The sequence below is a fragment of the Saccopteryx bilineata genome, chromosome 6 (genome assembly GCF_036850765.1).
Source record: "Saccopteryx bilineata isolate mSacBil1 chromosome 6, mSacBil1_pri_phased_curated, whole genome shotgun sequence".
Classification (NCBI taxonomy): Eukaryota; Metazoa; Chordata; class Mammalia; order Chiroptera; family Emballonuridae; genus Saccopteryx; species Saccopteryx bilineata.
Genome location: NC_089495.1, coordinates 107187573 through 107211402, shown reverse-complemented (window position 1 = coordinate 107211402; position 23830 = coordinate 107187573). Strand labels below are relative to the sequence as shown.

The 23830-nt window shown below is 39.2% G+C and overlaps 2 protein-coding genes across 7 annotated transcripts; both read right to left on the bottom strand.

The window, feature by feature from the left end:
* Positions 1–1740: 1740 nt before the first annotated feature.
* On the bottom strand, positions 1741–7551 carry KCNRG (potassium channel regulator). The gene is given in 5 exon segments (XM_066237526.1): positions 1741–1846; positions 1848–2030; positions 5968–6082; positions 6085–6178; positions 6180–7551. Coding segments are annotated over 5 exon segments (903 nt in total). The 5' UTR covers positions 6585–7551.
* Positions 7552–8182: 631 nt separating this feature from the next.
* On the bottom strand, positions 8183–23113 carry TRIM13 (tripartite motif containing 13). 6 transcript variants are annotated; one of them, XM_066234817.1, is made up of 3 exons: positions 23066–23113; positions 19666–19768; positions 8183–9434 (listed from the first exon to the last, which is right to left on the bottom strand). In XM_066234817.1, the coding sequence occupies exon 3, from the start codon at positions 9426–9428 to the stop codon at positions 8202–8204; it is 1227 nt and encodes a 408-aa protein (XP_066090914.1). In that variant the 5' UTR covers positions 9429–9434; positions 19666–19768; positions 23066–23113; the 3' UTR covers positions 8183–8201. The 6 variants fall into 6 exon arrangements, with proteins under 6 accessions (XP_066090914.1, XP_066090910.1, XP_066090912.1 ...); XM_066234813.1 differs by lacking the exon at positions 23066–23113 and adding an exon at positions 20363–21187; XM_066234815.1 differs by lacking the exon at positions 23066–23113 and adding an exon at positions 20384–21187.
* Between the last annotated feature and the right edge of the window lie 717 nt (positions 23114–23830).

Genomic DNA, 23830 nt, shown 5'->3' with positions numbered 1-23830 from the left:
AGGAAATTTTTTAAATAAGAAATGATGACATCGGATCATTTACAACAGTGGTCCCCAACCTTTTTTGGGCCACGGACCGGTTTAATGTCAGAAAATATTTTCATGGACCAGCCTTTAGGGTGGGATGGATAAATGTATCACGTGACTGAGACAAGCATCAAGAGTGAGTCTTAGACGGATGTAACAGAGGGAATCTGGTCATTTAAAAAAAAAAAACATTGTTCAGACTTAAATATAAATAAAACAGAAATAATGTAAGTTATTTATTCTTTCTCTGCGGACTGGTACCAAATGGCCCACGGACCAGTACTGTTCTGCGACCCGGGGGTTGGGACCACTGATTTACAACAACATGAATAGACCTTGATAACATTATACTGAGTGAAATAAGTGAATCAGAAAAAAACTAAGAACTGTATGATTCCATACATAGGTGGGACATAAAAGTGAGACTCAGAGACATGGACAAGAGAGTGGTGGTTACCAGGGGTAGGGGGTGGGGAGGAGAGGAGGTGCACAAAGAAAACCAGATAGAAGGTGATGGAAGACAATTTGACTTTCGGTGATGGGTATGCAACATAATCAAATGTCAAAATAACCTGGAGATGTTGTCACTGATGTCACCCCATTAAAATTAATAATAATAAAAAAAGAAAAAATCTTTCTTCCCTACAACCTAGTACACAGATCTATAACTAATTAATGACTAGAAATCTCTGGAATGCAGTTTATTAAGCAGAGGGGTTTCATAGGAAGGGTTGTAGAGTAAAATTTGTGTATGAGATCATAGGCCATACTGTGCCATAGCAGTCCCCCTAACCCGGGCATGTGTACACACCAGTGTGTGCATGTGCGCGCGCGCGCGCACACACACACACACACACACAATCTTTCAGTTATGGCTTCTTTTTAAGTAAATAACAGCTACATGGTCTGGTGAAAAGTAAGTCTTTCTCCCATACCTAAACCCACTCACCCAGTTCCCTCTCCACAGAGGACCTGTATCTTTGCTGCAAATTTCACGGATATGTAAGAAAATGAATATAGATACATTTTTTTTTCCATAGGTGAAAACTATAAAGTGGAAATACACCTTTTTCCACTTTATACATTATTCTGTTCCTTGCTTTTTTCCCTTAAATATTTGACAATCCTTCCTTATCAGTTTGTGAACTGCTGCCCCATTCTTTTAAGGACTGCATAGTATTTCATTGTATGAACCATAATTTACCCATTCCCTACTGATGAACTTTGAGTTTCTCATCTTTTGCTGTTATGATGATGTACATTCCAAACTGAATGTCAGCTCCTTGAAACCTACCATATGCCAGGAAATGTGTTGTATGTATATCTTCTTTAATCCTCACATATCCTAGAAGATATGTATTTATTATCCCCATTTGATAGATGAAATTGAGGCAAATGTAGGTTAAATGACTTGCTCAAGTCATATAGATAGTAAATGATTAAGCTGACATTAGAAATCAATCTGTATTATTACAGAGCTCATTCTTGAAAGCTGTGGAAGTGTTCATGAAAAAGAGAAATTGAATGAAGCACTAAAAGGTAGAAGGAATATGTGCCAAAGCACCAAGTATAGTGTTGTTCAGAAAGCAGCAGGCAGGTAGAGCGGCTTAAGCATTGCTGAGGTATGATTGCCCACAGAAGGCATGGCAGGAGACAAGGCCAAAATGTTAGGCTGAGTACATATATGACAAATATGGATGCCCTAGATATGGACTATCCATACAAGAAAATGGCAATTTCCCTTACTCTAAAAGAGACAAAAAACTTGCATTTCTTTTTCTGAGATTGTTCTGGCATGAATGTAGCCTCTGGTTTTACTTTTGTTCATGGTGAAAGCTGCAGGCTTTATTATCCTCTCAAAGCTGTAGCATTGGGTTTTGTCTTCAGAGGATATTGTTCTAGTGCTGACAGATAAGCCTACCATTAATAAGGTGTCAATCAGTAAGCCAAGGACATTAGTTCCATTGGCCAACTTTCGGTTATCAGGTTTTATAGAAACATACCTAGGACACACACAAAAAAATGTTTCATTATAAAGCGTCCCTTTATAACTAGCAAAACTAAACACGTAAGTTTGACTTATAACCTCACTTAATGGCATCATACTATTTTAATCAGATATTTTTTGAGACTTCATTTATAATTCATATCAGTAATTTCAGGGTAGTGAAAATAGATACCTTGCTGTGATTTCCCAAGTCATTTTAATTCTACATTTAGGAATATAACCAACCTGACCTGTGGTGGCCCAGTGGATAAAGTGTTGACCTGGAATGCTAAGGTTGCTGGTTCAAAACCCTGGGCTTGCCTGGTCAAGGCACATATGGGAGTTGATGCTTCCTGCTCCTCCCCCCTTTCTCTCTCTCTCCTTACTAAAATAATAAATAAATAAGTAGGAATATAACCAACACTGATGAATTTTCATTGAAAAACAATTTTCTGGAGCAAACAATTTGGTCAAATAAATTTACTAAATAGTTTTAATTTTTTAATTAATTGAGTTAACCATTTTAGTAAACATTTTATACATTTACAGTTTTCTCCCTACATCTAATTTACCCATTATCAGCACTAACATTATGCATTTTTTTGTGACTTATTTCTATCAAATGCATTTTTCTTCAGGTAAATTTTGTAGATATAAAATATGAAGATGACTGTATTGTTAATATTTCCTCCATAATTGTCTAATGTTGAAAAGCCAAACATGGGGTCTAGATTTGAAATGACAAAACTTTCTATTTCCTAGGAAACTTGATAGAGTTTCAAGAAAAGTGTATCTGAGCTTTTCAGATTGGTTATATGTTGGCTTTAATAAAGTCATCATAGGCCTAACCTGTGGTGGCACAGTGGATAAAGTATCAACCTGGAACACTGAGGTCGCTGGTTCAAAACCCTGGGCTTGCCCAGTCAAGGCACATATGAGAGTTGATGCTTCCTGCTCCTCCCCTGTTCTTTCTCTCTCTCTCTAGAAATGAATAAATTTAAAAAACTAAACAAAATAAAATCAACATAACATATTCACACAGATATAGCTGTATTACTCCTTTATTTTTCATAAAGGATATTTTTATGTCTTCGTGTCATAAAAATTTATCTATGAGATTTATCTCCATTTGTCAATGAGATGTGAAGAGGCTAACTTAAATTTGTTCCAGGCAGCAACCTAAACTATCAGTTGTTTTATGAGATATAAAGAACCTTGGGGCCTGACCTGTGGTGGCACAGTGGATCAAGTGTCAACCTGGAAATGCTGAGGTTGCCGGTTCAAAACCCTGGGCTTGCCTGGTCAAGGCACATGTGGGAGTTGATGCTTTCTGCTCCTCACCCCTTCTCTCTCTCCCCTCCCTAAAAGAAAATAAAGGCTTTAAAAAGTTTAAATTAAAAAAAAAGAGCCTTGGGGACATGCCTACCCCTTTTAATTTTAATTGAAAGAGTGGTTTATTGTAGCTCACATTTAGAAATTCATTCTAGACAGCAAAAGCAATTCCATAATAAAATGTAAGAATTATAAAACTACAAAGTATATATCAAAAAAATGTTTATTATATCTGATATAGTAAATTTTTAACCTTAGCAAATCATTCCATCTACCCCCAAACCCCAGATCGTGATTGTCTATCCTAGAAACATTTTTTCCAAGAGAAAAGGAATTACAGAATATATCACAAAATTAGGATAGAAATAGTATATAGTAAGTTGTAACAAAGTGGAATGTTCTTTCAAGAAATCAGAGCCAGAGTATTTAATTCCCTATGAAGCCAAATTGAGAAATGACAGGTTTCAAGGCACCAGAAAAGGATAAATGAAACCAATGAGAAATAGAAAATCAAAACATTTTAAAACTTAAAAGGCAACTACACTTTTCCATTTGATTCAGTTTAAAAAGGCAAAGTGAGATAGAATAAAGGCTATTAGGATTCTATGGTCTAGAATCCTGTGGCCATAACTGAGCTTGTCAATGTTAACACACCTGCAATATGCAAGCCAAGTATTTCTAGTACTGTGAACTTGATAGATAGTAACTGAGCAATATGGTAGGTTAACAAGACCTTACAGTAGTAAATCTCATTTGTGGAACACACTGAACAGCTGGATGACACACCAAACTCCTGGGAGCCATTTCAGGCTTATTCCTCTACTTTCCACCTTCAGAAAAACACCTGAATGGACAGACTCAGCCCAGGGAGTGAGCAAAAATAGAAATGATTGCTAGGCAGTCACTTAAAGTTTCATCTGGCCATCTGAAATCCCAGTAATGTCACTTTAAGTTATCTGTCTCAACTTCGAACTTTATACTAGACAAAAAATCAAACACTTCTGGGATGGAAAAAAATTCTGAAGTTCAACTGGAAAGAATACTATTTGAGGCTAAAAACATTTTTAATTTAAAAAATAGTTTCTGGTTTTGGAATGATCTATTTTTAAAGTTTAAGTAATACTACTCACATTAAAATGAAAAAAGTTTTAGAGTATTTCTAAAACACACTTTTCCACTTGGTTGTGTGTACATGCAAGAATAGCCCAACCTGAATTACTAATCTTGTTTTACAAAACTGCAATTATTTTCTCCAAGTGCAGTTTTTAAAGAGCATTTTGTATTTCCAGGATATTTTTTTACCTTGCGTATTTCTTAAAATCAATTAACACCATGCACCTGAAACCTGTATAATTTTGTTAACCAGTGTCACCCCAATAAATTCAATTAAAAAGTAAAAAAATCAATACTATTTTTTATTAGGTTTTTTTAGGATCCCTTTTTCAAAAAAGATCCACAAATATCTTAAAAAGTCAGTTTAAAAATCAAAACACTGGTAATTTCCCCTCTACTCATATTAATGCCCCACCAATGAAAAGAATGTTGGCATAGAGGTAGCTTAAAACCATTTGAGATGAGAGGATCTTACTTTTCTTCACAATTATCCTATTAATTTAACTCACTCTCCTTTCCCAAAATAACATTTCAACCTTAGGGCAGTAAATTATAAGTATAAAAAGTTAAGGATTATACTGCCCTGTGTTCTCCAGTTGCAAGAGCAAGGGTGTGTTGTGGGAGCAGCAAATATTGGTCGTTCCTGATGGCTACTGCTAAAGCTAAGAAAATATCCCGAAATATGTCTACCTTTACCCCCCAAAAGTAATTTTATTTTAAATACTATTAGAAGAACACATGCAGACATTTTTTTTTCCTTCTGACAACTGAAGCCAACTACCATAGTAAAATGATGGTGGGACAGCATTAAAACATTTTTAAGGGGGAAAATAAGATTCCTGACAGCAGAGTAGAAATTAGCCAAAGGGTCCAGCTAAGAACAATAGGGGGAGAAAGTAAATAATTGACTCCTAAGTAACTATCCTTAACTTACTGATAGCCTATTTCAATATTTTGAGTTGTCAAAGAATGCCAAAGATGTAAAAGGATACTAAATTTGCCATGGGATATATCTGCCTTAATGGTATTTAAAAATAAAGTGGGATGGAGAAAAATCAGTAGTCAAATCATAAGGCCTGAAAAAACAAATATACAGAATGTGAGGAGATAAGGACAAACTCTTGAGCCTTTACTATATGCTAGCCACTAAAAGAATCTTTTAGGAGTTTAAAAAAATAAAAGTATTTCATTCCTAAGCCAAATTCATTAGCAATGGAACATCATCTATAAAATTTTTTCCTCTTATAACTTTAGTGACCACAGGTTTTTCTGGGACTGTCTTGGTTTATTCCTATTGTCCCACATCATAATGTCCTCTTTCACTCTGAAAAGTATCCCAGTTTGACAGTAATTATATGATCATTCTACCCAACTCTACCGGTTACCCCAAAACATTGAGTCATCATTTATTCCAAGAAAAGTTTCAGGCATGAGAAACTTTCAGTTTTGAGGGGAAACATCAGGAGGAACTAGTACAGAAGAGAAATGCTTCAAAGTATACAAAATACCTGACTCTAGTTTTGTTATCAGTAATGCTGTCCGAGCCACACTGGAAAACCAGATCATGGTAAGGGCTTTGTGGAGGCAGTGGAAGTAAGGTCATCTGAGGGCAGGACTTACTAAACTCCAGGTAGGTGCTGAAGGTTGCTCTATAAACACTGTAATCCTCCCCGTTAGCATCTCAATTGTTTTGCTGCAAGAGCCAAACACCCTGAAAAAAAGCTTGAGTGTTCTGGCTTAGGAGATGAACCTCCACAAGAGCGGGTTTTGGCTGCAACAGGTGTTCTTGATTTAAGAGATCAACCAGAGGATCAAGTTCATAGAAAAAAGCCTCTCTCTGAAGCCTAAGATAGTCTGAAAATCAGTGGGTAATATAAGCTGTTCTCAAAAAATCTAACATAAAACTAAATAAAACACCATCTCTGTTCACAAATATTTGGCCACCACCATCATGAATTAATTCTTGGGCTCTGCCACCTAACATTTGTGTCAACTGAGAAGCAGGAAACTGCTTTAGGATAGAAAACCTTGTTGTGAATCTCTTCCCTCCCACATTCAAAGTGACCAGTTCCTGATTCTTCATTCTTCTTTTGCTCCAGACTATAGGATACAAATCATCAGCCATGGACTTAGGAACTTGTAAATGAAAGTATAACCATAAATGTTGCCAGTTATGTGTGATGAAAAGGTGGCGGGGAGGGGAAAATACAAAAAAAGAGACCTAAATTCCCAGATAACTAATGTAAAACAAATAGTGTATCCATAACTGTGTTTGCCAATCTGAGTTGCTTGGGAACTTACAGTATACAAAATAAAAAGCAACAGATGAGAAATGGGATAGTTTAAGGAAAACTGCCAATATATCCAAGGATAGATGTCAAATAGAACCCTTTCCTGTATTCCATAAAAATAATTTCCATGAAAAGCTATTGTAAATCTTTATTAAAAAAAATTACTGGGAACAGAAAAGCACTCCCTCCCCATGAGGACCTCTATCTACTGAGTCCTAATGGTCGAGGTTAAGATTTACAGAGAAACACTGACATTTTTTATGATGCCTTTAGTAATTTCAATCACAAATTGTCAGGGATGAGACGACCACTACCTCAACTAGCACCTTACTTTGACTCTTGTCATAACTAGAATAATTCTTCTGTACTTTATTTGTTGCCGTCTTTTTTCCTGTCCCCCTTGTATGAGCTCCTCTCAACCAAGTTAAAGGGCTGGAGTAGATACTCTGAGTTTTCAAAGAACTGTCTTGTTCCATGACAGATATAAGGTACACTAGATAGCAATTCTAAGATAAGGTCATTTTTTCCCATCATAATTCTAAGCAAGGAAATTTAAATATTTTTACTCTTTGGGAGATAGGCCATCTTTATCTCATGTGAAGAGACAGGACAGCATTAATGTTTAATGATTACTTTGTACTTTATAGTAGTCGACAGATTGTCTCATCTGTTGTTACTCAAATTCTTTAAGCAAGTGGGTTGGTTGGCTATACAGCTGCCATGATGCTTTGGGACACACACTTAGCTGTCAGTAAAAAGGAGACTTTTCCATGTCCTGCAAAAGCCATGTGTTAAAACTTTCGTTCTTAAACCTATCTATGCCTTTGTTTATACAGCCACATAACACTTCTGTAGTTTATTACCAAACTCCTTTGGTGATAAATTTATAATACCTAAGGAGAAAAAGGCAAACTGAAATCTCCACACTCCTAAAAATGTACACTTTTCACAAGAAAATACCAATTTTTATTTACATGAGATTTACACTTGAGCAAAAAAGAAAACCAACACTCAGCAGAAAATCCAGAAATCCAATCCATCTTTCTTTTCTGGCTTAGGAAACGCACCAAGACAGTCCCCCCACCCCAACATATTGCTTGGCTAGAGTAGTCTTTATTTAGTACATGCTTAAGTGAATGATCACTATGACATTACCTCACCAATACAGTATTAGATCATGTACTCTCACCCCTTACCTTTTTATATAGTACAAATGCAATCAGTATTGGGTGGTAAAATACTTATTTCAAAAGCACTCTTTAAAAAATAGTTCAGGACTGTACCAATAAATTTCACTTTTATCTTTTATGTTGCCTAATTTGAACATTATTTTTGAAAAGAATGCTTTTGAAGGAAAATATCTGACTGGAATCTTTGACCAAATCTGAACTACCACTGTTCTCTAACAAATGTCTCACAAAAGACAGAGAACTATGCACCTGAAACAGATTTTATAACAGTTTATACTTGCACATAAATTCTGCCATATTATTTAGCACCACCAAAGTAAAATTCTTGAATCTTTCACTGAAAATGAAAAACTCATCTGTCACCTGTTCCCAGTAAAAAACTGATTGTTCTACAAAATCAGGTGATTTAGTCAGATAGGAACCGAAGCATGAAAGATGGTCTTTCCAGGTTGAGAATTCATCAAATAAAGACCATTCTAGAAATATAGTAGGACCAAAGAAAATGAGAAGGGCAAGCAGAATGACTACCACAAACAGCTTTAAAAAAAAGCTCCAGGGAATCTTGCTAATGAATGTGCCAGTGTCTTGAGGCAAAGAAAGTTTATCCACATCTGCTAGTTTTATGTCTTCCCACGGACTGGTATCAAAGTTCTTCATTAAAGGGCTTGTGGGCAAATTAGAGGGAGGTAAAGGAGTTTCCTTGATTACTTTTATTTTCTCCCTGAACTCCTGCATCTGTTGCAGAAATATAATTGGTTCTGACACGTCTTTGAAGGCCTCAGCAATGTTAAAGGCCATTCGTTGTTCTTGCAAGATGGTGTTGAGTTTGTTAATCTCCGGGTCATAGGCTTGCATAACTGCAAGTTTCATGGTCTCAAAGTCTGACAGGATTTCATTTTTCTTTTGATCTAATGTGTGTTGTAACTTTTCAAAAAACTCCTTCACTTTATCTGAATCTTTAGTCAGCAACTGTAGAGATTTCCTTTTGTTAGTTTCCAAGGTATCCAAGCGAGAAAGAGCATCTCCCCGATGCCAAGTCTCAAAGCTCTGAAAGAGAGACTCAAAAGCATCCCTTTCCTGAACATAGGCATCTTCGATAGAACAGAAGATGTGTTTGGTATGGTCACCGCGTGTGGCACAGATTCCACAAATCAGCTGCATGTCAGTCAGGCAGAAAATGTTGAGAGGCTGCCCCAAGTGTCCTTTGCATGCTGGCATTTTGGGAGAAATCTTGATCTTGTTATACTTCTCCACAATACCCTTCAGGGAATAATTAACCTGCAGGCTATTGACTCCAGAAGCTGAGGTTTCCTTACGGCATGTGGGGCATTTGAATGGGGATGACCTCCACAGTGAATTCCGCACATTCCCCTCTAAGATTCCTTCTAAGCATTTTTTGCAAAAGTTGTGTGAGCAAGGCAAAACTCGAGGATCATCAAACAGACTGCAACAAATTGGACATGTAAGATCTTCTTCAAGCAGCTCCATCACATCCTACCACAGAGAAATAAACATTTTATTTTACTCCAGTAATCCGCTCCACTTACACTATATAAAAATTAGAAGAAACTATCTTCATGGACATTAAAAATGATCTTTCACTTAAATAACAAAGCAAACAAAGGAAATAAATAAGAAATTTGGGAAGGGAATGCACACCAAAGCAGATTTAATCTGCTGGGTTTAGAACATGCTCCTTATTAGTAGGGCCCCTTATACACAAGGCCTTTGTGTGGGCTTTCCAACAACAGTCTTTGGCTGAGACAGGGTTAGGACTAGGACAACTGCAAGTTGAGCCAGCAGCACCCAATTGATTGTTTAGAACAGAGAGCTGACTACTAACCGTCAGAAACAAAGCTACTCAGTGTCTGAATAGAAAGAGCTCTTTAGTCTGGGCCCACAATTATAAAATGTGGTATTTAAAAGAGCAGCACAGAAATATAAATCCGAGCCATGTACTCTCATGCGGACTTTTATTTTAAAATGGCATTTTTTCTATTTCAAAGGCAAAATTACAATTATTAGAATCATAAAAACGAGTTGCAATTCATTCTTCCCTAGAGAATTCTGTCTTTTTATACCACCAGAACAGTAATCAAAGCCACCTTGTACTCTCAAGAGCATCAGTTTTCAAAATGTGGTGGGCAGAAACCTAGGTGACCTTAAGATTCTTTCAGGGCATTTGTGAGGTCAATACTATTTTCATGATAATACTGAGATATTACTTGCTTTTGGCACCGTGTTGACCATTGTGCTGTAAAGAGCAATGATGAGCAGACACTGCAGGAGCCTCAGCAGGAATCAAACAAGGCAATATGTGGTACCAAACTATTAGTCTGTGTTCTTCACCACCACATCAAATGGGGTAGCCAGTTTAAGAATGTTCCTGATAAAGCAGTAAAATTATTCATTTTATTTATTTTTTTTATTTTAGAGGAGAGAGAGAGAGAGAGAGAGAGAGAGCGAAAGGGGGGAGGAACAGGAGCTTCAACTCCCATATGTGCCTTAGACCAGTTAAGTGCAGGGTTTTGAACCAGCGACCTCAGCGTTCCAGGTCAATGCTTTATCCATTGCGCCACCACAGGTCAGGTCCTCATTTTATTTTATTTTTTATGACAGAGAGAGGGACAGATAGGGACACACAGGAAGGGAGAGAGACGAGAAGCATCAATTCTTCGCTGCAGCACCTTAGTTGTTCACTGATTACTTTCTCATATAAGCCTTGACTTGAGGGAGTTCAGCAGACCCTGTGACCCCCTGCTCAAGCCAGCGAACTTGGGCTTCAAGCCAGTGACCACGGGGTCATGTCTATGATCCCACACTCAAGCCAACAACCCTGCGCTCAAGCCGACGAGCCCTCACTAAAGCCAGCAACCTCAGGGTTTTGAACCTGGGTCCTCTGCACCCCAGTCCGATGCTCTGTCCACTGCGCCACTGCCTGGTCTGGCTCATTTTACTAAATCTTAATTCTTGTGTGACAGAATAGGAATGTAAATACACAGCATTTCTGATACTCACAGACACACAGATCAGATAATTGCCTGGAGGAAAAGTGCTTATGTGATTGAGTTGCAAGCTGAAATTAACCAACTGCTTTTGTCATGAAACACCATTTTTACCTGACAGAATGAATAACAAAACTATGGCCATTCAGATTTAGGTATCTGGCAGACATTTTCTTGAAAACAAAATGAGCCCATCATTTTAAGGGAAAAAATGACTATTTCTTGTCACTGATAAAATTTGAGTTTTTGAATGAAACTAGACTTTTGGAAAACACTGTTTGCCACTTAAGAGCTTGACAGCTTCCCATTAATTAAAAACTTTTTTCTAATGAGTAAGTGAAGATAATTGGGTTATTTTGGGGGGGATTACTTGTATAATGAAAAATGTCAAGATCTGGAGATTTACAGACACAGTGAACAAACTGGTTCAAATCACCAATGACTGTTATAAATCAAGCATGGGTAAAAGATCAAAAGACCACAATGTTCAAAAATATGATTTCAGATTCCATAATGCAACTTATCTTTAAGAAACTACTGTTTATTGAGTTTTGGTATAGTATCAAAGAAGATCCACAATTAGCAGAAAAGGCTATTAAAATATTCCTTCCCTTGCCATCTATATATCTGTGCAAAACCAGATTTGATTTTCTTTGTATATTTCAGCCAAAATAACTTAATGCAAACAGGTGGAATGCAGAGGCAGATGAAAGATTCCAGATGTCTTATACAGTAATTCATTAGAGATCTATATGTAAAGCAGTGCCACTCTTCTCAGAAATGTGTCTAGAAAGTTATTTTTCACAAATTATTTATGTTAACATGTAACAGGTTTATCACTGTTATTTTAATATCCTAAAATTTTTCTATTCTTATTTACAATATAGTAAATATATACTGTACTGTACACACATAAGACATCTTAGGAGCCTCAGTTTTTAAGAATGTAATGAGTCTGAAACCAAAATATTTGAAATTCTTGATCTAGAGAATACCAATTCTCAATGCAAGCTTATGAATACATTTTAAAAGTTCTATCCTTAAAGTTTTGTGTTTTGTTTTTGTTTAGTGAGAGTGAGAGGCTGCAAGGCAGAGACAGACTCCCACATGCACCCCAACTGGGATCCACCTGGCAAGCCCCCAACAGGGGTATGCTCTGTCCATCTGTGGCCACTGCTCAGCAACCGACCTATTTTAGCAACTGAGGCAAGGCCATGGAGTAATCCTCAGTGCCCAGGGCCAACTTGCTCAAACCATTCTAGCCATGGCTACAGGAGGAGAAGAGAAAGAAGAAAAAGAGAGAAGGGGAGGGGTGGAGAACATATGGTCACTTCTCCTATGTGCCCTAACTGGGAATCGAACCCAGGACTTCCACACGCCGGGCTGATGCTCTACCACTGAGCAAACCAGCCAGGGCCTCCCCAAAGTTTTAAAATCAATAATAGTGCTAAATTTCTCCTCATTCAGTTTTACTTAGGAATACATATATATATGTATATATATACAATATACATACACACATATATTATGTTACCACCATACACATACACACATATTGAATATATATCATGTTACCAACAAAGTAATAAAAAATAGGACCTAATGATCTGTAGGCCATTTTATAATAAAAAATAAGTAAATAATTTTTTTTAAATTATTTTTTGTATTTTTATGAAGCTGGAAATGGGGAGGCAGTCAGACAGACTCCCGCATGCGCCTGACCGGGATTCACCCGGCATGCCCACCAGGGGGTGGTGCTCTGTTGTGGCCAGAGCCATTCTAGCACCTGAGGCAGAAGCCATGGAGCCATCCTCAGCGCCCGGGCCAACTTTGCTCCAATGGAGCCTTGGCTGCGGGAGGGGAAGAGAGAGACAGAGAGGAAGGAAAGGGGGAGGGGTGGAGAAGCAGATGGGCGCTTCTCCTGTGTGCCCTGGCCGGGAATCGAACCTGGGACTCCTTTACGCCAGGCCAACGCTCTACCACTGAGCCAACCGGCCAGGGTTAGTAAATAATTTTTAACAGTAATTTTAAGTCACAATTAGAGCTACAATCTAGAAGATAAATAGTATTTAAAAGATAAGTTGAGTTTGCAGGGCTAGTTTCTAGTTTATATTAAATTATGAGCATATATGATGTACAGTGTGGGCCAAAAGTAAGTTTACATTTATGAGTATGTGAAACATAAGGGTTTATTCTTGTATTATTGATTAATTATTGCATTATTTTCCATATGAACACTGTAAGCCCACTTTGGCCCCACCCTATATATGTGGGATTAAAGCAAAGATTGTTCTGTCAAATTTAGTGCCATATGGAAAATGTATGATGAACTTTTTCTGAAAAATCTTTTGTGACATAAATCATACAACTTTTGAAGAGCTGAAAAGAGAATGGCTATGAAAACTGTATGCTAGGAAAATGCTACCAAGTAGCTATAAAACAACTCTCTACAACAGAGAAGGAAAACTTTGGACTATCCTCCAATCCTAAATCCTAGTCTTGTTCTACACATTATCACTTCCACTGCTATCTTTCACCAAAGAATTCTATCCTCAGGGTAGATTTTGGAGTAGGCAGTAGAAACTAAAGTAATGGGGGCAGCATTCAAGAAAGTAAACCCAATTTACTTACATTGCAAGGTTAATATTTCCAGAGAATGCTATCCAAGCATATTTAATAAGAAAATAAAAGGATATGCAGTTGGGATAAGAAAAAGGGCACCCAAGGCAAAAAGAAACTTTGGAGAAAACTGAGGGATACTGTAATAGGAGCCAAAAAGAATTTTAAGGCAATCAAGTATGATCAAAAGGAAAAGGGGAAACGATACACACAGGAAAATACAGAAATAATAAACAGTCATCTGAAAGCCATAATGAACTTATAGCTCTTAAAATAAAACAGAGGAAAAAACACTATTTAGAAAGTCCCTTTTGTACAAATTGCATTAAAATTATGATAGCTCTTGTTTCATTTTTAATAGCTTATAATTTAAATTAAAAAAATTCTTTATAATTTAAAGATTCTTATTTTCATTCACTTTAAAAACTAAGCACTTTCATTTTCTCTTCTTCACTTAGCTTTATACCCAAAACTCTCTCTAGAACAAAACTATGTAACCACTTCCACGGCTGACTTTTAGATAAAAGTGAGACATAATATTCTAATCCAAGAAACCATGGTAAGTTTGTTACCTCAGAAGTTTTAAATGAAAATACACAGTAAGATTTTTTAGTCTCATGCATGAAGAGTATGCTTCAAAGTAAAGGAATTTATAGATCCTTTTCTTTTTTTTATTTTTTTATTTTTTTATTTTTTATTTTTATTTTTTCATTTTTCTGAAGCTGGAAACAGGGAGAGACAGTCAGACAGACTCCCGCATGCGCCCGACCGGGATCCACCCGGCACGCCCACCAGGGGCAACGCTCTGCCCACCAGGGGGCGATGCTCTGACCATCCTGGGCATCGCCATGTTGCGACCAGAGCCACTCTAGCGCCTGAGGCAGAGGCCACAGAGCCATCCCCAGCGCCCGGGCCATCTTTGCTCCAATGGAGCCTTGGCTGCGGGAGGGGAAGAGAGAGACAGAGAGGAAAGCGCGGCGGAGGGGTGGAGAAGCAAATGGGCGCTTCTCCTGTGTGCCCTGGCCGGGAATCGAACCCGGGTCCTCCGCACGCTAGGCCGACGCTCTACCGCTGAGCCAACTGGCCAGGGCTTATAGATCCTTTTCTTAGTGTGGCTAACCACAACAACAACAAAAAAACTGAATCTAATAAAGCTTACTCCTTCAAAGAAACTAAAGTACACAGCTACTGGGGGGGACGACGACTGATTTCTTCCCAATATAGAAATCAAGTTCTACTCACGTCAAGAAACTATTATGTAAACAAAATTACTGTTCACTCATAAAATTTCACCTTAACCAATGTAAAATTAAGTGTATAAAGACAAACAAGTTTTCCAACATTTGTTTCTTCCTTTGTGTTTCTGAAAACCAAAAAGGTCTCAATTTTGAAAGACTAACATCTATTTTCCCACCAATTAAAAATTTCCCAATTTTTATACAAGCAAAGAAAGTAAACAAATATATACCTTGTTGTCTACCACCTCTATGGTTTTTGACTGTGCGTTCCTAATATATTTATAGTTTTAACATACTTTTTAATTTACATAAGTAAAATTCACTCTTTGGTGTATAGTTATGTGAATTTTTTTTTTTTTTCAGGGACAGAGAAAGAGTCAGAGAGAGGAATAGATAGGGATAGACAGACAGGAATGGAGAGAGATGAGAAGCATCAATCATCAGTTTTTCATTGCAACACCTTAGTTGTTCACTGATTGCTTTCTCATATGTGCCTTGACCACGGGCCTTCAGCTGACCGAGTGACCCCTTGCTTGAGCCAGTAACCTTGGGTCCAAACTGGTGAGCTTTTTTTGCTCAAGTCAGATGAGCCCGCGCTCAAGCTAGCGACCTCGGTCGGGGTCTCGAACCTGGGTCCTCTGCATCCCAGTCTGACACTCTATCCACTGCGCCACCTCCTGGTCAGGCCAGTTCTGTGAATTCTGACAAATGTACAGGTGTATAACATCGCCATGAATTTAAGTTTTAAGCAAATTTGCAATGTAGCTGCACTCAAGGAAAACTGCCTTATCAATCCAACCTGGAATGGGTACTTAGCACGAACAGTCTCTATACATGTAAACCAAAACACGACAACCAAAATATTAAAAATGGAAAGAAAAGCCAATACTTATAAAGGTATAAGGAAAGGACTCACAAAACAGAAGTGAAAGCTAACCTGTGTATTAGACTTTTCCCTCCTACAAATCCTTTCTCTTTAAATGATCAAAGCAAAATGATTACAATGCCGAAGGTGCTCATTTATTCATTCATTCTTAAACAAAAGTTAATTTTAATAAAAATCTATTAAAATAAGCTTTCCTACAAAACTTAATTTCTTTAGTACAAAGTTATTCAAAATATTACCTATGATTTCCGCCCAAATCCCATTAGAGAACAAAAAAGACACAGAAAAGGCAATAATTTACACTATTAGCAAAAAAACTGTAATTCTACTTTTCCTTAGAAATATATCTACACCTCTTACGGAAATTAATTAAAAAGAGGTCACATTATGGGAATTGCTTTATAGAAGGCTTAATGCAATATAACTCTTGTATATCAAAGGACACTTGTAAACTATTAAGAGGTAAGAATAGCACTCTGCTAGTACCATTCTAATATCTAGAGTCCCAAGTCAAGAGAATGACAATGGCAGTGTCTTTCAATAACAAAAAGGGATAATCCAATGTTTTATTGATATTTATAAAGATTAAGTATAGGCCAAAAGTCAGTTCCTGCCCTAAATTCAGAAATAGAGCACATTTACAAAGATATTATTACTGTAAAAGGAATGATAAATACCTTATAAAAAGGACAGAGAGTTAAGGTCGTACGTAAGTAGGAGAGGCTATCCATGCAATTAAGTTTTTATGGTCTTCTTAAATTATAAATTTGTGATACAAAATTCAGAAAATATAGGGGGAAAAAATCACTCGTAATACATCAGCAAGAAATAACCACAATTATCATTTTGGCATATTTCTTCCAATCTTTTGTTTGTGCACACATATATTTAACAAAACCAGCAGCGTAACACAATTTTGTATCTACTTTTTTCACTTATTTTATCACATGCATCTCTTCTATCATTATTTATTCTTCTAAAACATGCTAGTATACCTTATAAATATGCTCTTTTTTTAATGATTATTTTTTAAGTATTATAACACTTAATTTAAGCACATCTTGTAGAAAAATCTTGGTCCACAGCTGATTATTTCCTTAGACAATACCTTTAAATGTATTGTTATGTGGATCAAAGAGAGAAACATTTTTAAGGCTCTTAAAAAGACTGCCAAGTTTCCCTCCAGAAAGGGTATACACCACTTTATGAACTCAAACTAATAATGTATGAGTGCCCCACCTCTCCATGCAGTTCCTGACCTTACAAAAGAACCATACTTTTATAAAGCTTAATAAAAACCCAAGAGCAAGGCATATTTCACCATACCTATCCAAGTTTAAAATACAGAACAGTTTAAGGCAGTTAATACTAGTATATGTCGGTGTATTACCAATATATACAAATATTGATCGACTTAGGACCTATGCAACTTATGACCATTCAACTTTAAGACTATAATCACTAGCCAGGACTGCTCGCGTCTGGCAGAGCAAGCGTTGCCCAGCTGGGCGTACGACAGTGCGGACCAGCTTCCGGCAGCACTACCATCTCCCTGTGCACCATTTCAACTGTTATCCCAGACTCGGTACAGCAATTTGTGTTTTGTGTCTTGGATAGTTTTCATCAAACCCCTCCCGGCCCTGGCCAGTTGGCTCAGCGGTAGAGCGTCGGCCTGGCGTGCAGGGGACCTGGGTTCGATTCACGGCCAGGGCACATAGGAGGGGCGCCCATTTGCTTCTCCACCCCCCCCCCTCCTTCCTCTCTGTGTCTCTCTTCCCCTCCCGCAGCCAAGGCTCCACTGGAGCAAAGATGGTCCGGGCGCTGGGGATGGCTCCTTGGCTTCTGCCCCAGGCGCTAGAGTGGCTCTGGTAGCGGCAGAGCGACGCCCCGGAGGGGCAGAGCATCGCCCCCTGGTGGGCAGAGCGTCGCCCGCCCCTGGTGGGGTGGATCCTGGTCGGGCGCATGCGGGAGTCTGACTGTCTCTCCCCGTTTCCAGCTTCAGAAAAATACAAAAAATAAAAAAATAAAAAAAATAAAAAAAAACCCTCCCAAGATGTCTACCAAGAGGAAACTGTCTTTGCAAATATTAAACCAGTTGTACTGGTAATGCATTGTTTTACTTAAACCTGACGAATGTTAAAATAAGAAACAAAATGGTGTAGAAATGATACAAGTGGCATAAAATGAACAAAGAAAATTATGATATATAACAATAATGAAAGAAAATTATGATAAAACATGACTTAAAGATTTTTATAACGTCATTTCACAGTACTGTACATATAGCCTACTCAACTTACGACCAAATCATGTTATGACCAGTCTGTCAGAACCAATCGTGGTCGTAGGTAGAGCACTAGCTGTATAGGAAATATATGGTAATAAAGTCAAGGGGAAAAAATAAAATAGAAGTACTGAGCTTTAAAAACATCTTAGAGATCATCTAGCTAAGCACCTAACTTTACAAGTGAAAAAACTAACCCCTTTCCCACCATGGAGATTTCTGTCATACACAGCAAGCTAGGCACAGGGTCTGAGTTTCCCAAATCTTAGATCTTAGCACTATCCAGGAAGTGGGTCAAGAATTTGGTACCTTCATTAAAAAAATGGAGCAGCTTAATCATGGGTCTCTCTAAATCCCCTCTAAAATTCTGATTTTTACAATTTAGGTTGTAACAGGCTCTCCACTGCAGAGGAAAGAACAATGAATCTACTTCTGAAAGTAGGTTCAAGCACTAGTTTTACCCTTTATTGAGTAAGAATTTTTATCATACCTTCATAATGTTGTTCTTGTAAAGATTAATTTGTGACAATCTTGTAAACTGCTAAACGGTATAAGGTGGTTTAATTAAATATGTGTACAAACACTGAAAATTGTAAATACATTTAAAATGTTATGTTAGAGCATGAGTATATTAACCAAGAAAAGTCCTAAAAGATACCTGGTCTCTTGAACTGTAATTTCAAGGGAAAACAAAGTACGTTATTACATAGGATAACAGCTACAAAGCAATTTCATGGAAATGGGAGTGTCTGAATAAATGCTGTAGCAGAAGGCCAGGTAGCCAACCTATCATAAATGTAGAAAAAAATGAAGAGAATCACCTGATGTTATGGAAGGACTTAGCAGGGTGGTTTAGTATATCAGCTGGTGAAAAAAAATGTGGTATATTTAGGGACAGATAGGATAGCCTGAAGGAATGTATCTTATTGTATAATACAGAAGTATAACCCATTTATCAACAGTTCCATTAAAATAACACTCAGTAGAGGGACTGATGGAAAATGATTTGACTTTGGGTCAAATGATTTGACGGGCACACATTGCAAGCAACAGTTCAAATGCTACAGAAATGTTCATCTGAAACGTATGTATTCTTTTTTTTTTTTTTTAAACATTTATTTTATTTTATTTATTCATTTTAGAAAGGAGGGAGAGAGAGGGAGAGAGAGAGAGAAGAGAGAGAGACAGAGAGAGAGAAGGGGGGGAGGAGCTGGAAGCATCAACTCCCATATGTGCCTTGACCAGGCAAGCCCAGGGTTTCGAACCGGTGACCTCAGCATTCCAGGTCGACGCTTTATCCACTGCGCCACCACAGGTCAGGCAGAAACGTATGTATTCTTATTGACCAATGTCACATTAAATTTAATTTCTAAATAAAAATAAATTTTAAAAATTGAAGAAAAAATAAGAGAACACTCAAGCTGTTGTACTAGCTCTAGCAGCATGCAGAGGGGAAGGGGGAAAGATGCTGCTGATCGTCCCTTTCCTTTGCAATATAAATTTTTGGATTATAATACATTTCAGGTAATTGCCACATAAAGAATTTCCAAGTTTGGAATCTACTGTTTTTTACTTTCGACAAAAATATGAAAAGAACAAAGGTCACCCACAAGGGTATATTCTACACATAGTTCTAGGCCTAAAGAAACAGGGTGTTATTTTTTTTAATGTAGAAAAATGTGTTGTAGTTTACCTCTGTCCCTGAAAGCAGGTGTATTCGTCAGAATTACTACTTCCCAGAGCAAAGGAATCTGGTTGGGATTATTTTTTTTCCACGTTGGAACTGACAAAGGCTACTGCAAAGAAAGAACAAAGAGGGTGTTAAGCATTAATTTGTACAGGATTCTTAAGTCTTAATCCTCAATTTTTTTCAACTGTCCCCACAAAGCCAGCCTGCTAGGACCTGGTGAAAATGTCCGAGTATGAGGGAGGCTGGAGATTTCTGCACTAAGGAGCTTCTCAGTTCTGGTTCACAGTCGCCTTCTCTTTTCCAGGCGATCCCGAGGCGCTGGCAGCGGAGCCGAGCACGCTCGCTGGCGGAGCAGGTTTTCAAAACGGCGTGGACCCCGCTGCCCCGGGCGCCCACAGCAGGCCGCTGCTCCCCACTCCCCGTCCCCAGCCCCGCAGGTTTGCGCCGTGCTGCCGGAACTCGAGCGCGGGCCGAGCTCTCCGCCAGCCCCCGAACACGCAGGTCCGTCCCTGCAGGACAAGTCCCCAACCTCCACGACAGGCGCCCGGCGGCTGTACTTAGCTCGGACTCTCCAGGCCGCGTCCGGAGCCGCGCGGCCGCCGGTCTAGCTACGCAGACCTCGCGTTACGCGCCCGGCGCGGCTGCAAAATGGACTCGCGGGACCGACTCAGCCCCACCCCGCCGCCTTCCTTCCCGGCACCTCGGTCCGCCTTCCCGGCACCTCGGTCCGCCTTCCCGGCTGGGATTCGCCTTTGTGCTGCCTCCCGGGTCTTGCCTTTACCCAGAGTGTGGGGTTCAGAGGGGAGGCGGGGGTCTTTCCAGTGTCTCCAACCGCCGCCTGCGCGGTGCTCCTAGAGAGGGGAGGGACCCGCGGCCGCTGCTTCTGCTAAAGGCTGCGCGCGCCGCCGAGCGCCGTGCCCGAGGCGGGCGGAGCGCGCGGGACCGGCGGAGGGCATCGGGGACGCGAGCGGCAGGGCTTGAGGGCGCGGGAGGCGGGGTCGCCCTGGGAGAGCCACCCAGGAAGGAGGTCGGCGCACAACAAGACGGTTGGGTTTGGATTGTTGTACTTTTTTTTTTGTTCGTTGCATTTTTAGGAACAAAAAAAAAGGCCCAACCCTTCACACCACTTCATCTGCATCTCTCAAGACCAGAAGCCGGGGCACAGCGGCTTAGGGGGACGAAACACAACAGACTGCCCCGCACCCGCTACAGGGGTGGGTGGGACGGGCGCTCCTGTTGAAACCAAAGCCCTACGACTCCGGCCAGCGCACAACCAAAATGAGGTTAACTGATGTCCCCTGCCCAACTTTGCACCTGTATCTTTTCGGGCTTTGGGCTGAACACCAGCGGCCCAGTTCGATTTGAGATTTTTCTTTCAGGAAAAACAACATTGCTCTTTCCTTTGGAGAGAAGGAAGCACTTGAAATTGGCTTTAACTTAACTGCCACTGTTACTCACTCGCAACCTGACTCACTGTGCTGATATCCAGGACCCGTATAAAGACCTTGTCTAGTATCAAATACATTAAGCACTTACCAATGAGCAGTTTTAAGAGGGATAACAAAGATGAAGGAATGGTGTCTCTGTTACAGTAATATAATGTTATAATAATTAAATATATAGAAAAATATGGAAGATATATAGAAATAAATTAGGATATAATATTAAAAGCAATTAAGGAAAGTAAAGAATGCTATGCCGTCTGGATAGGAATTAATCTAGTGTGTACAGATATGATAGGGAGACTCTGCCTTTCGCATAGGGCCCAGTTAGTGTGTGTGTATGTGAAGTTATATATAGATAAAAAGTGGCTAGATGGCATAACTATAGGATAACATAAAACAAGAAGCTTCCTAGGAACACCTTAAAAGTGGCTTTGAGCCTGACCAGGTGGTGGTGCAGTGGATAGAGCTTTGGACTGGAAGGTAGAGGACCCAAGGTCACCAGCTTGAGCAAGGGTTTACTCCATCTGCTATAGCCCCCCAGTCAAGGCACATATGAGAAAGCAATCAATGAACAACTAAGGCACAGCAACAAAGAATTGATGCTTCTCCTCTCTCCCTTCCTGTCTGTCTGTCCCTATCTGTCCCTCTCTCTGTCTCTCTCAAAAAAATAAAGTGGCTTGATGTGACATTTCTTTAGATTAACATAAAAAGGGTTCCCTTTGAGGAACTCCCAAAACGGTGATTTGAGGTGGTAATCCTGTAGATTGACACCTGGTAGAAGGCATAGGCCAGAAAAGGTACTAAAGCTAAGGGGCCCCTTGTTGCAGTAGTCGCCCAGACTCCAGCGTTGTGGACTGACTCCACACAGCTCCAAGGACAGCCAAGAGGAGCACGCCAACGGGGCCCCTTTAAGCTGTACCCAAGCACGCCAAAAGGATTTGTGAGTAATAAACTGCCTGCGTGATTCTTGCAACTAACTTGTGTGTCGGTTGTGTCTTTCCTCTGGTGGCAGTTGGTCTCAGCACTGATGAGTAGAATCCTCATAGCCACCTCAAGAGTAGTCTCGAAGAGGCTGCCAGCCTGCTGTTAAGCAGGAGTGTCCCACTGTGTGGGGAAGTCGAATCCAATCAGGACACCTGATGACGCAGAGCTCAGGGTCTACTGGGACATTCTCCAAATTTTACAGTGTGGGGGAAGTGAAACAAGAACAGAAAACAGACTATCCCTGGGGTTGAGTTCACCCAGGTGGGGAAGCCTGGACTTTGGAAACAGAATTGGGGGAAAGGTATTCAAGACCTACCGTACATAATACTTGGGCCACATGACTAATAAATGCTTAGCTCAAACTCCACAAAAAGCACCTCCCCACTCTCTTCTGAGAGAGTTCCTCACCTTAAACCCAATTTTGTCTTTGTAGAAAAGTTGTTATATTTCTGCCATTAATCTTCATAAAAACACTGTGGTATGGAAATTATCCTCATTCTATAGATGAGTAAAGAGAGGAAGTGATCTCTCCAAGGTAAAAAACAAGAGGCAGAGCTGAGACTCTAAAATCAGATTCCAGATTTAAGTTCTTTCTATAGCAGAGGAACTGTCAGGGCCAGTGGAAACTGCACCCAATTCTCCCACTAAATTAATATTCTTTTTTAAAATCCTGATTTTTTTTTTAAAAAATCCTGATTTATAGGAACATTTTAAATATCCCAATATTAAATGATATGAGAGAAATTTAATCTATTAACACATAAATCACAATTTATCCTCATTGTGATTGTATAATACATATTTACATCGTAAGATCTGGTTGGTGGTAGATACTAATTAATAAACTGCCCAGCTGAGGACAAAACACCAGTTAAATATGCATAGAAACTTCTAGATTGTTAAAAAGAATTACTAAGAGAATATTGTATATTTAAACTCTCTTAAGTGAAGAAAAATAGAGAAGGAAAACTAACCTCTCTCTCCTTTCATGGTCCTCAAAAAATGTCAGTCAGGGAATCTCCACATACACCTAGAAAAGAGAGTGACTGCTGGATTAAAACCTACATACAGAGCTACATCCTTCCTGGAAGAGCATAACATAACTAGCTCCTGCTGGAGATAATGCTGAGGGATTGTCAAAACTCTGTCACACTGGAATTTCCTTCTATTAACTGGTGTTTAGATAAGTACTAAAGATTGGAATTCATACATCAGCACAGCAATGAAACTATGGACAGAGTCTTTTGTGATAAATATATTTTATAGGTAAAATTTCATATATAGCCTGACCAGGCGGTGGCGCAGTGGATAGAGAGTCGGACTGGGATTCAGACTACCCAGGTTCAAGACCCCGAGGTCGCCAGCTTGAGTGCGGGCTCATCTGGTTTGACCAAAAGCTCACCAGCTTGAACCCAAGGTCACTGGCTCCAGCAAGGGGTTACTCGGTCTGCTGAAGGCCCGCGGTCAAGGCACATATGAGAAAGCAATCAATGAACATCTAAGGTGTTGCAACGCGCAATGAAAAACTGATTGATGCTTCTCATCTCTCTGTTCCTGTCTGTCTGTCCCTGTTTATCCCTCTCTCTGACTCACTCTCTCTGTAAAAATAAATAAATAAAAATAAATTTAAAAAATTTCATATATACATATTATTTATTATTTCATGCTGTGTTTTTGTGCTGAGCCTTGACAAAGATAAAAATTACCAGCTTTCCTTCCACCTACCAAGATATGTGAGC

What these genes read in the sequence shown, in the direction of transcription:
- TRIM13 (XM_066234817.1), bottom strand. Translation starts at nt 9,428, where the DNA reads ATGGAGCTGCTTGAAGAAGATCTTACATGTCCAATTTGTTGCAGTCTG.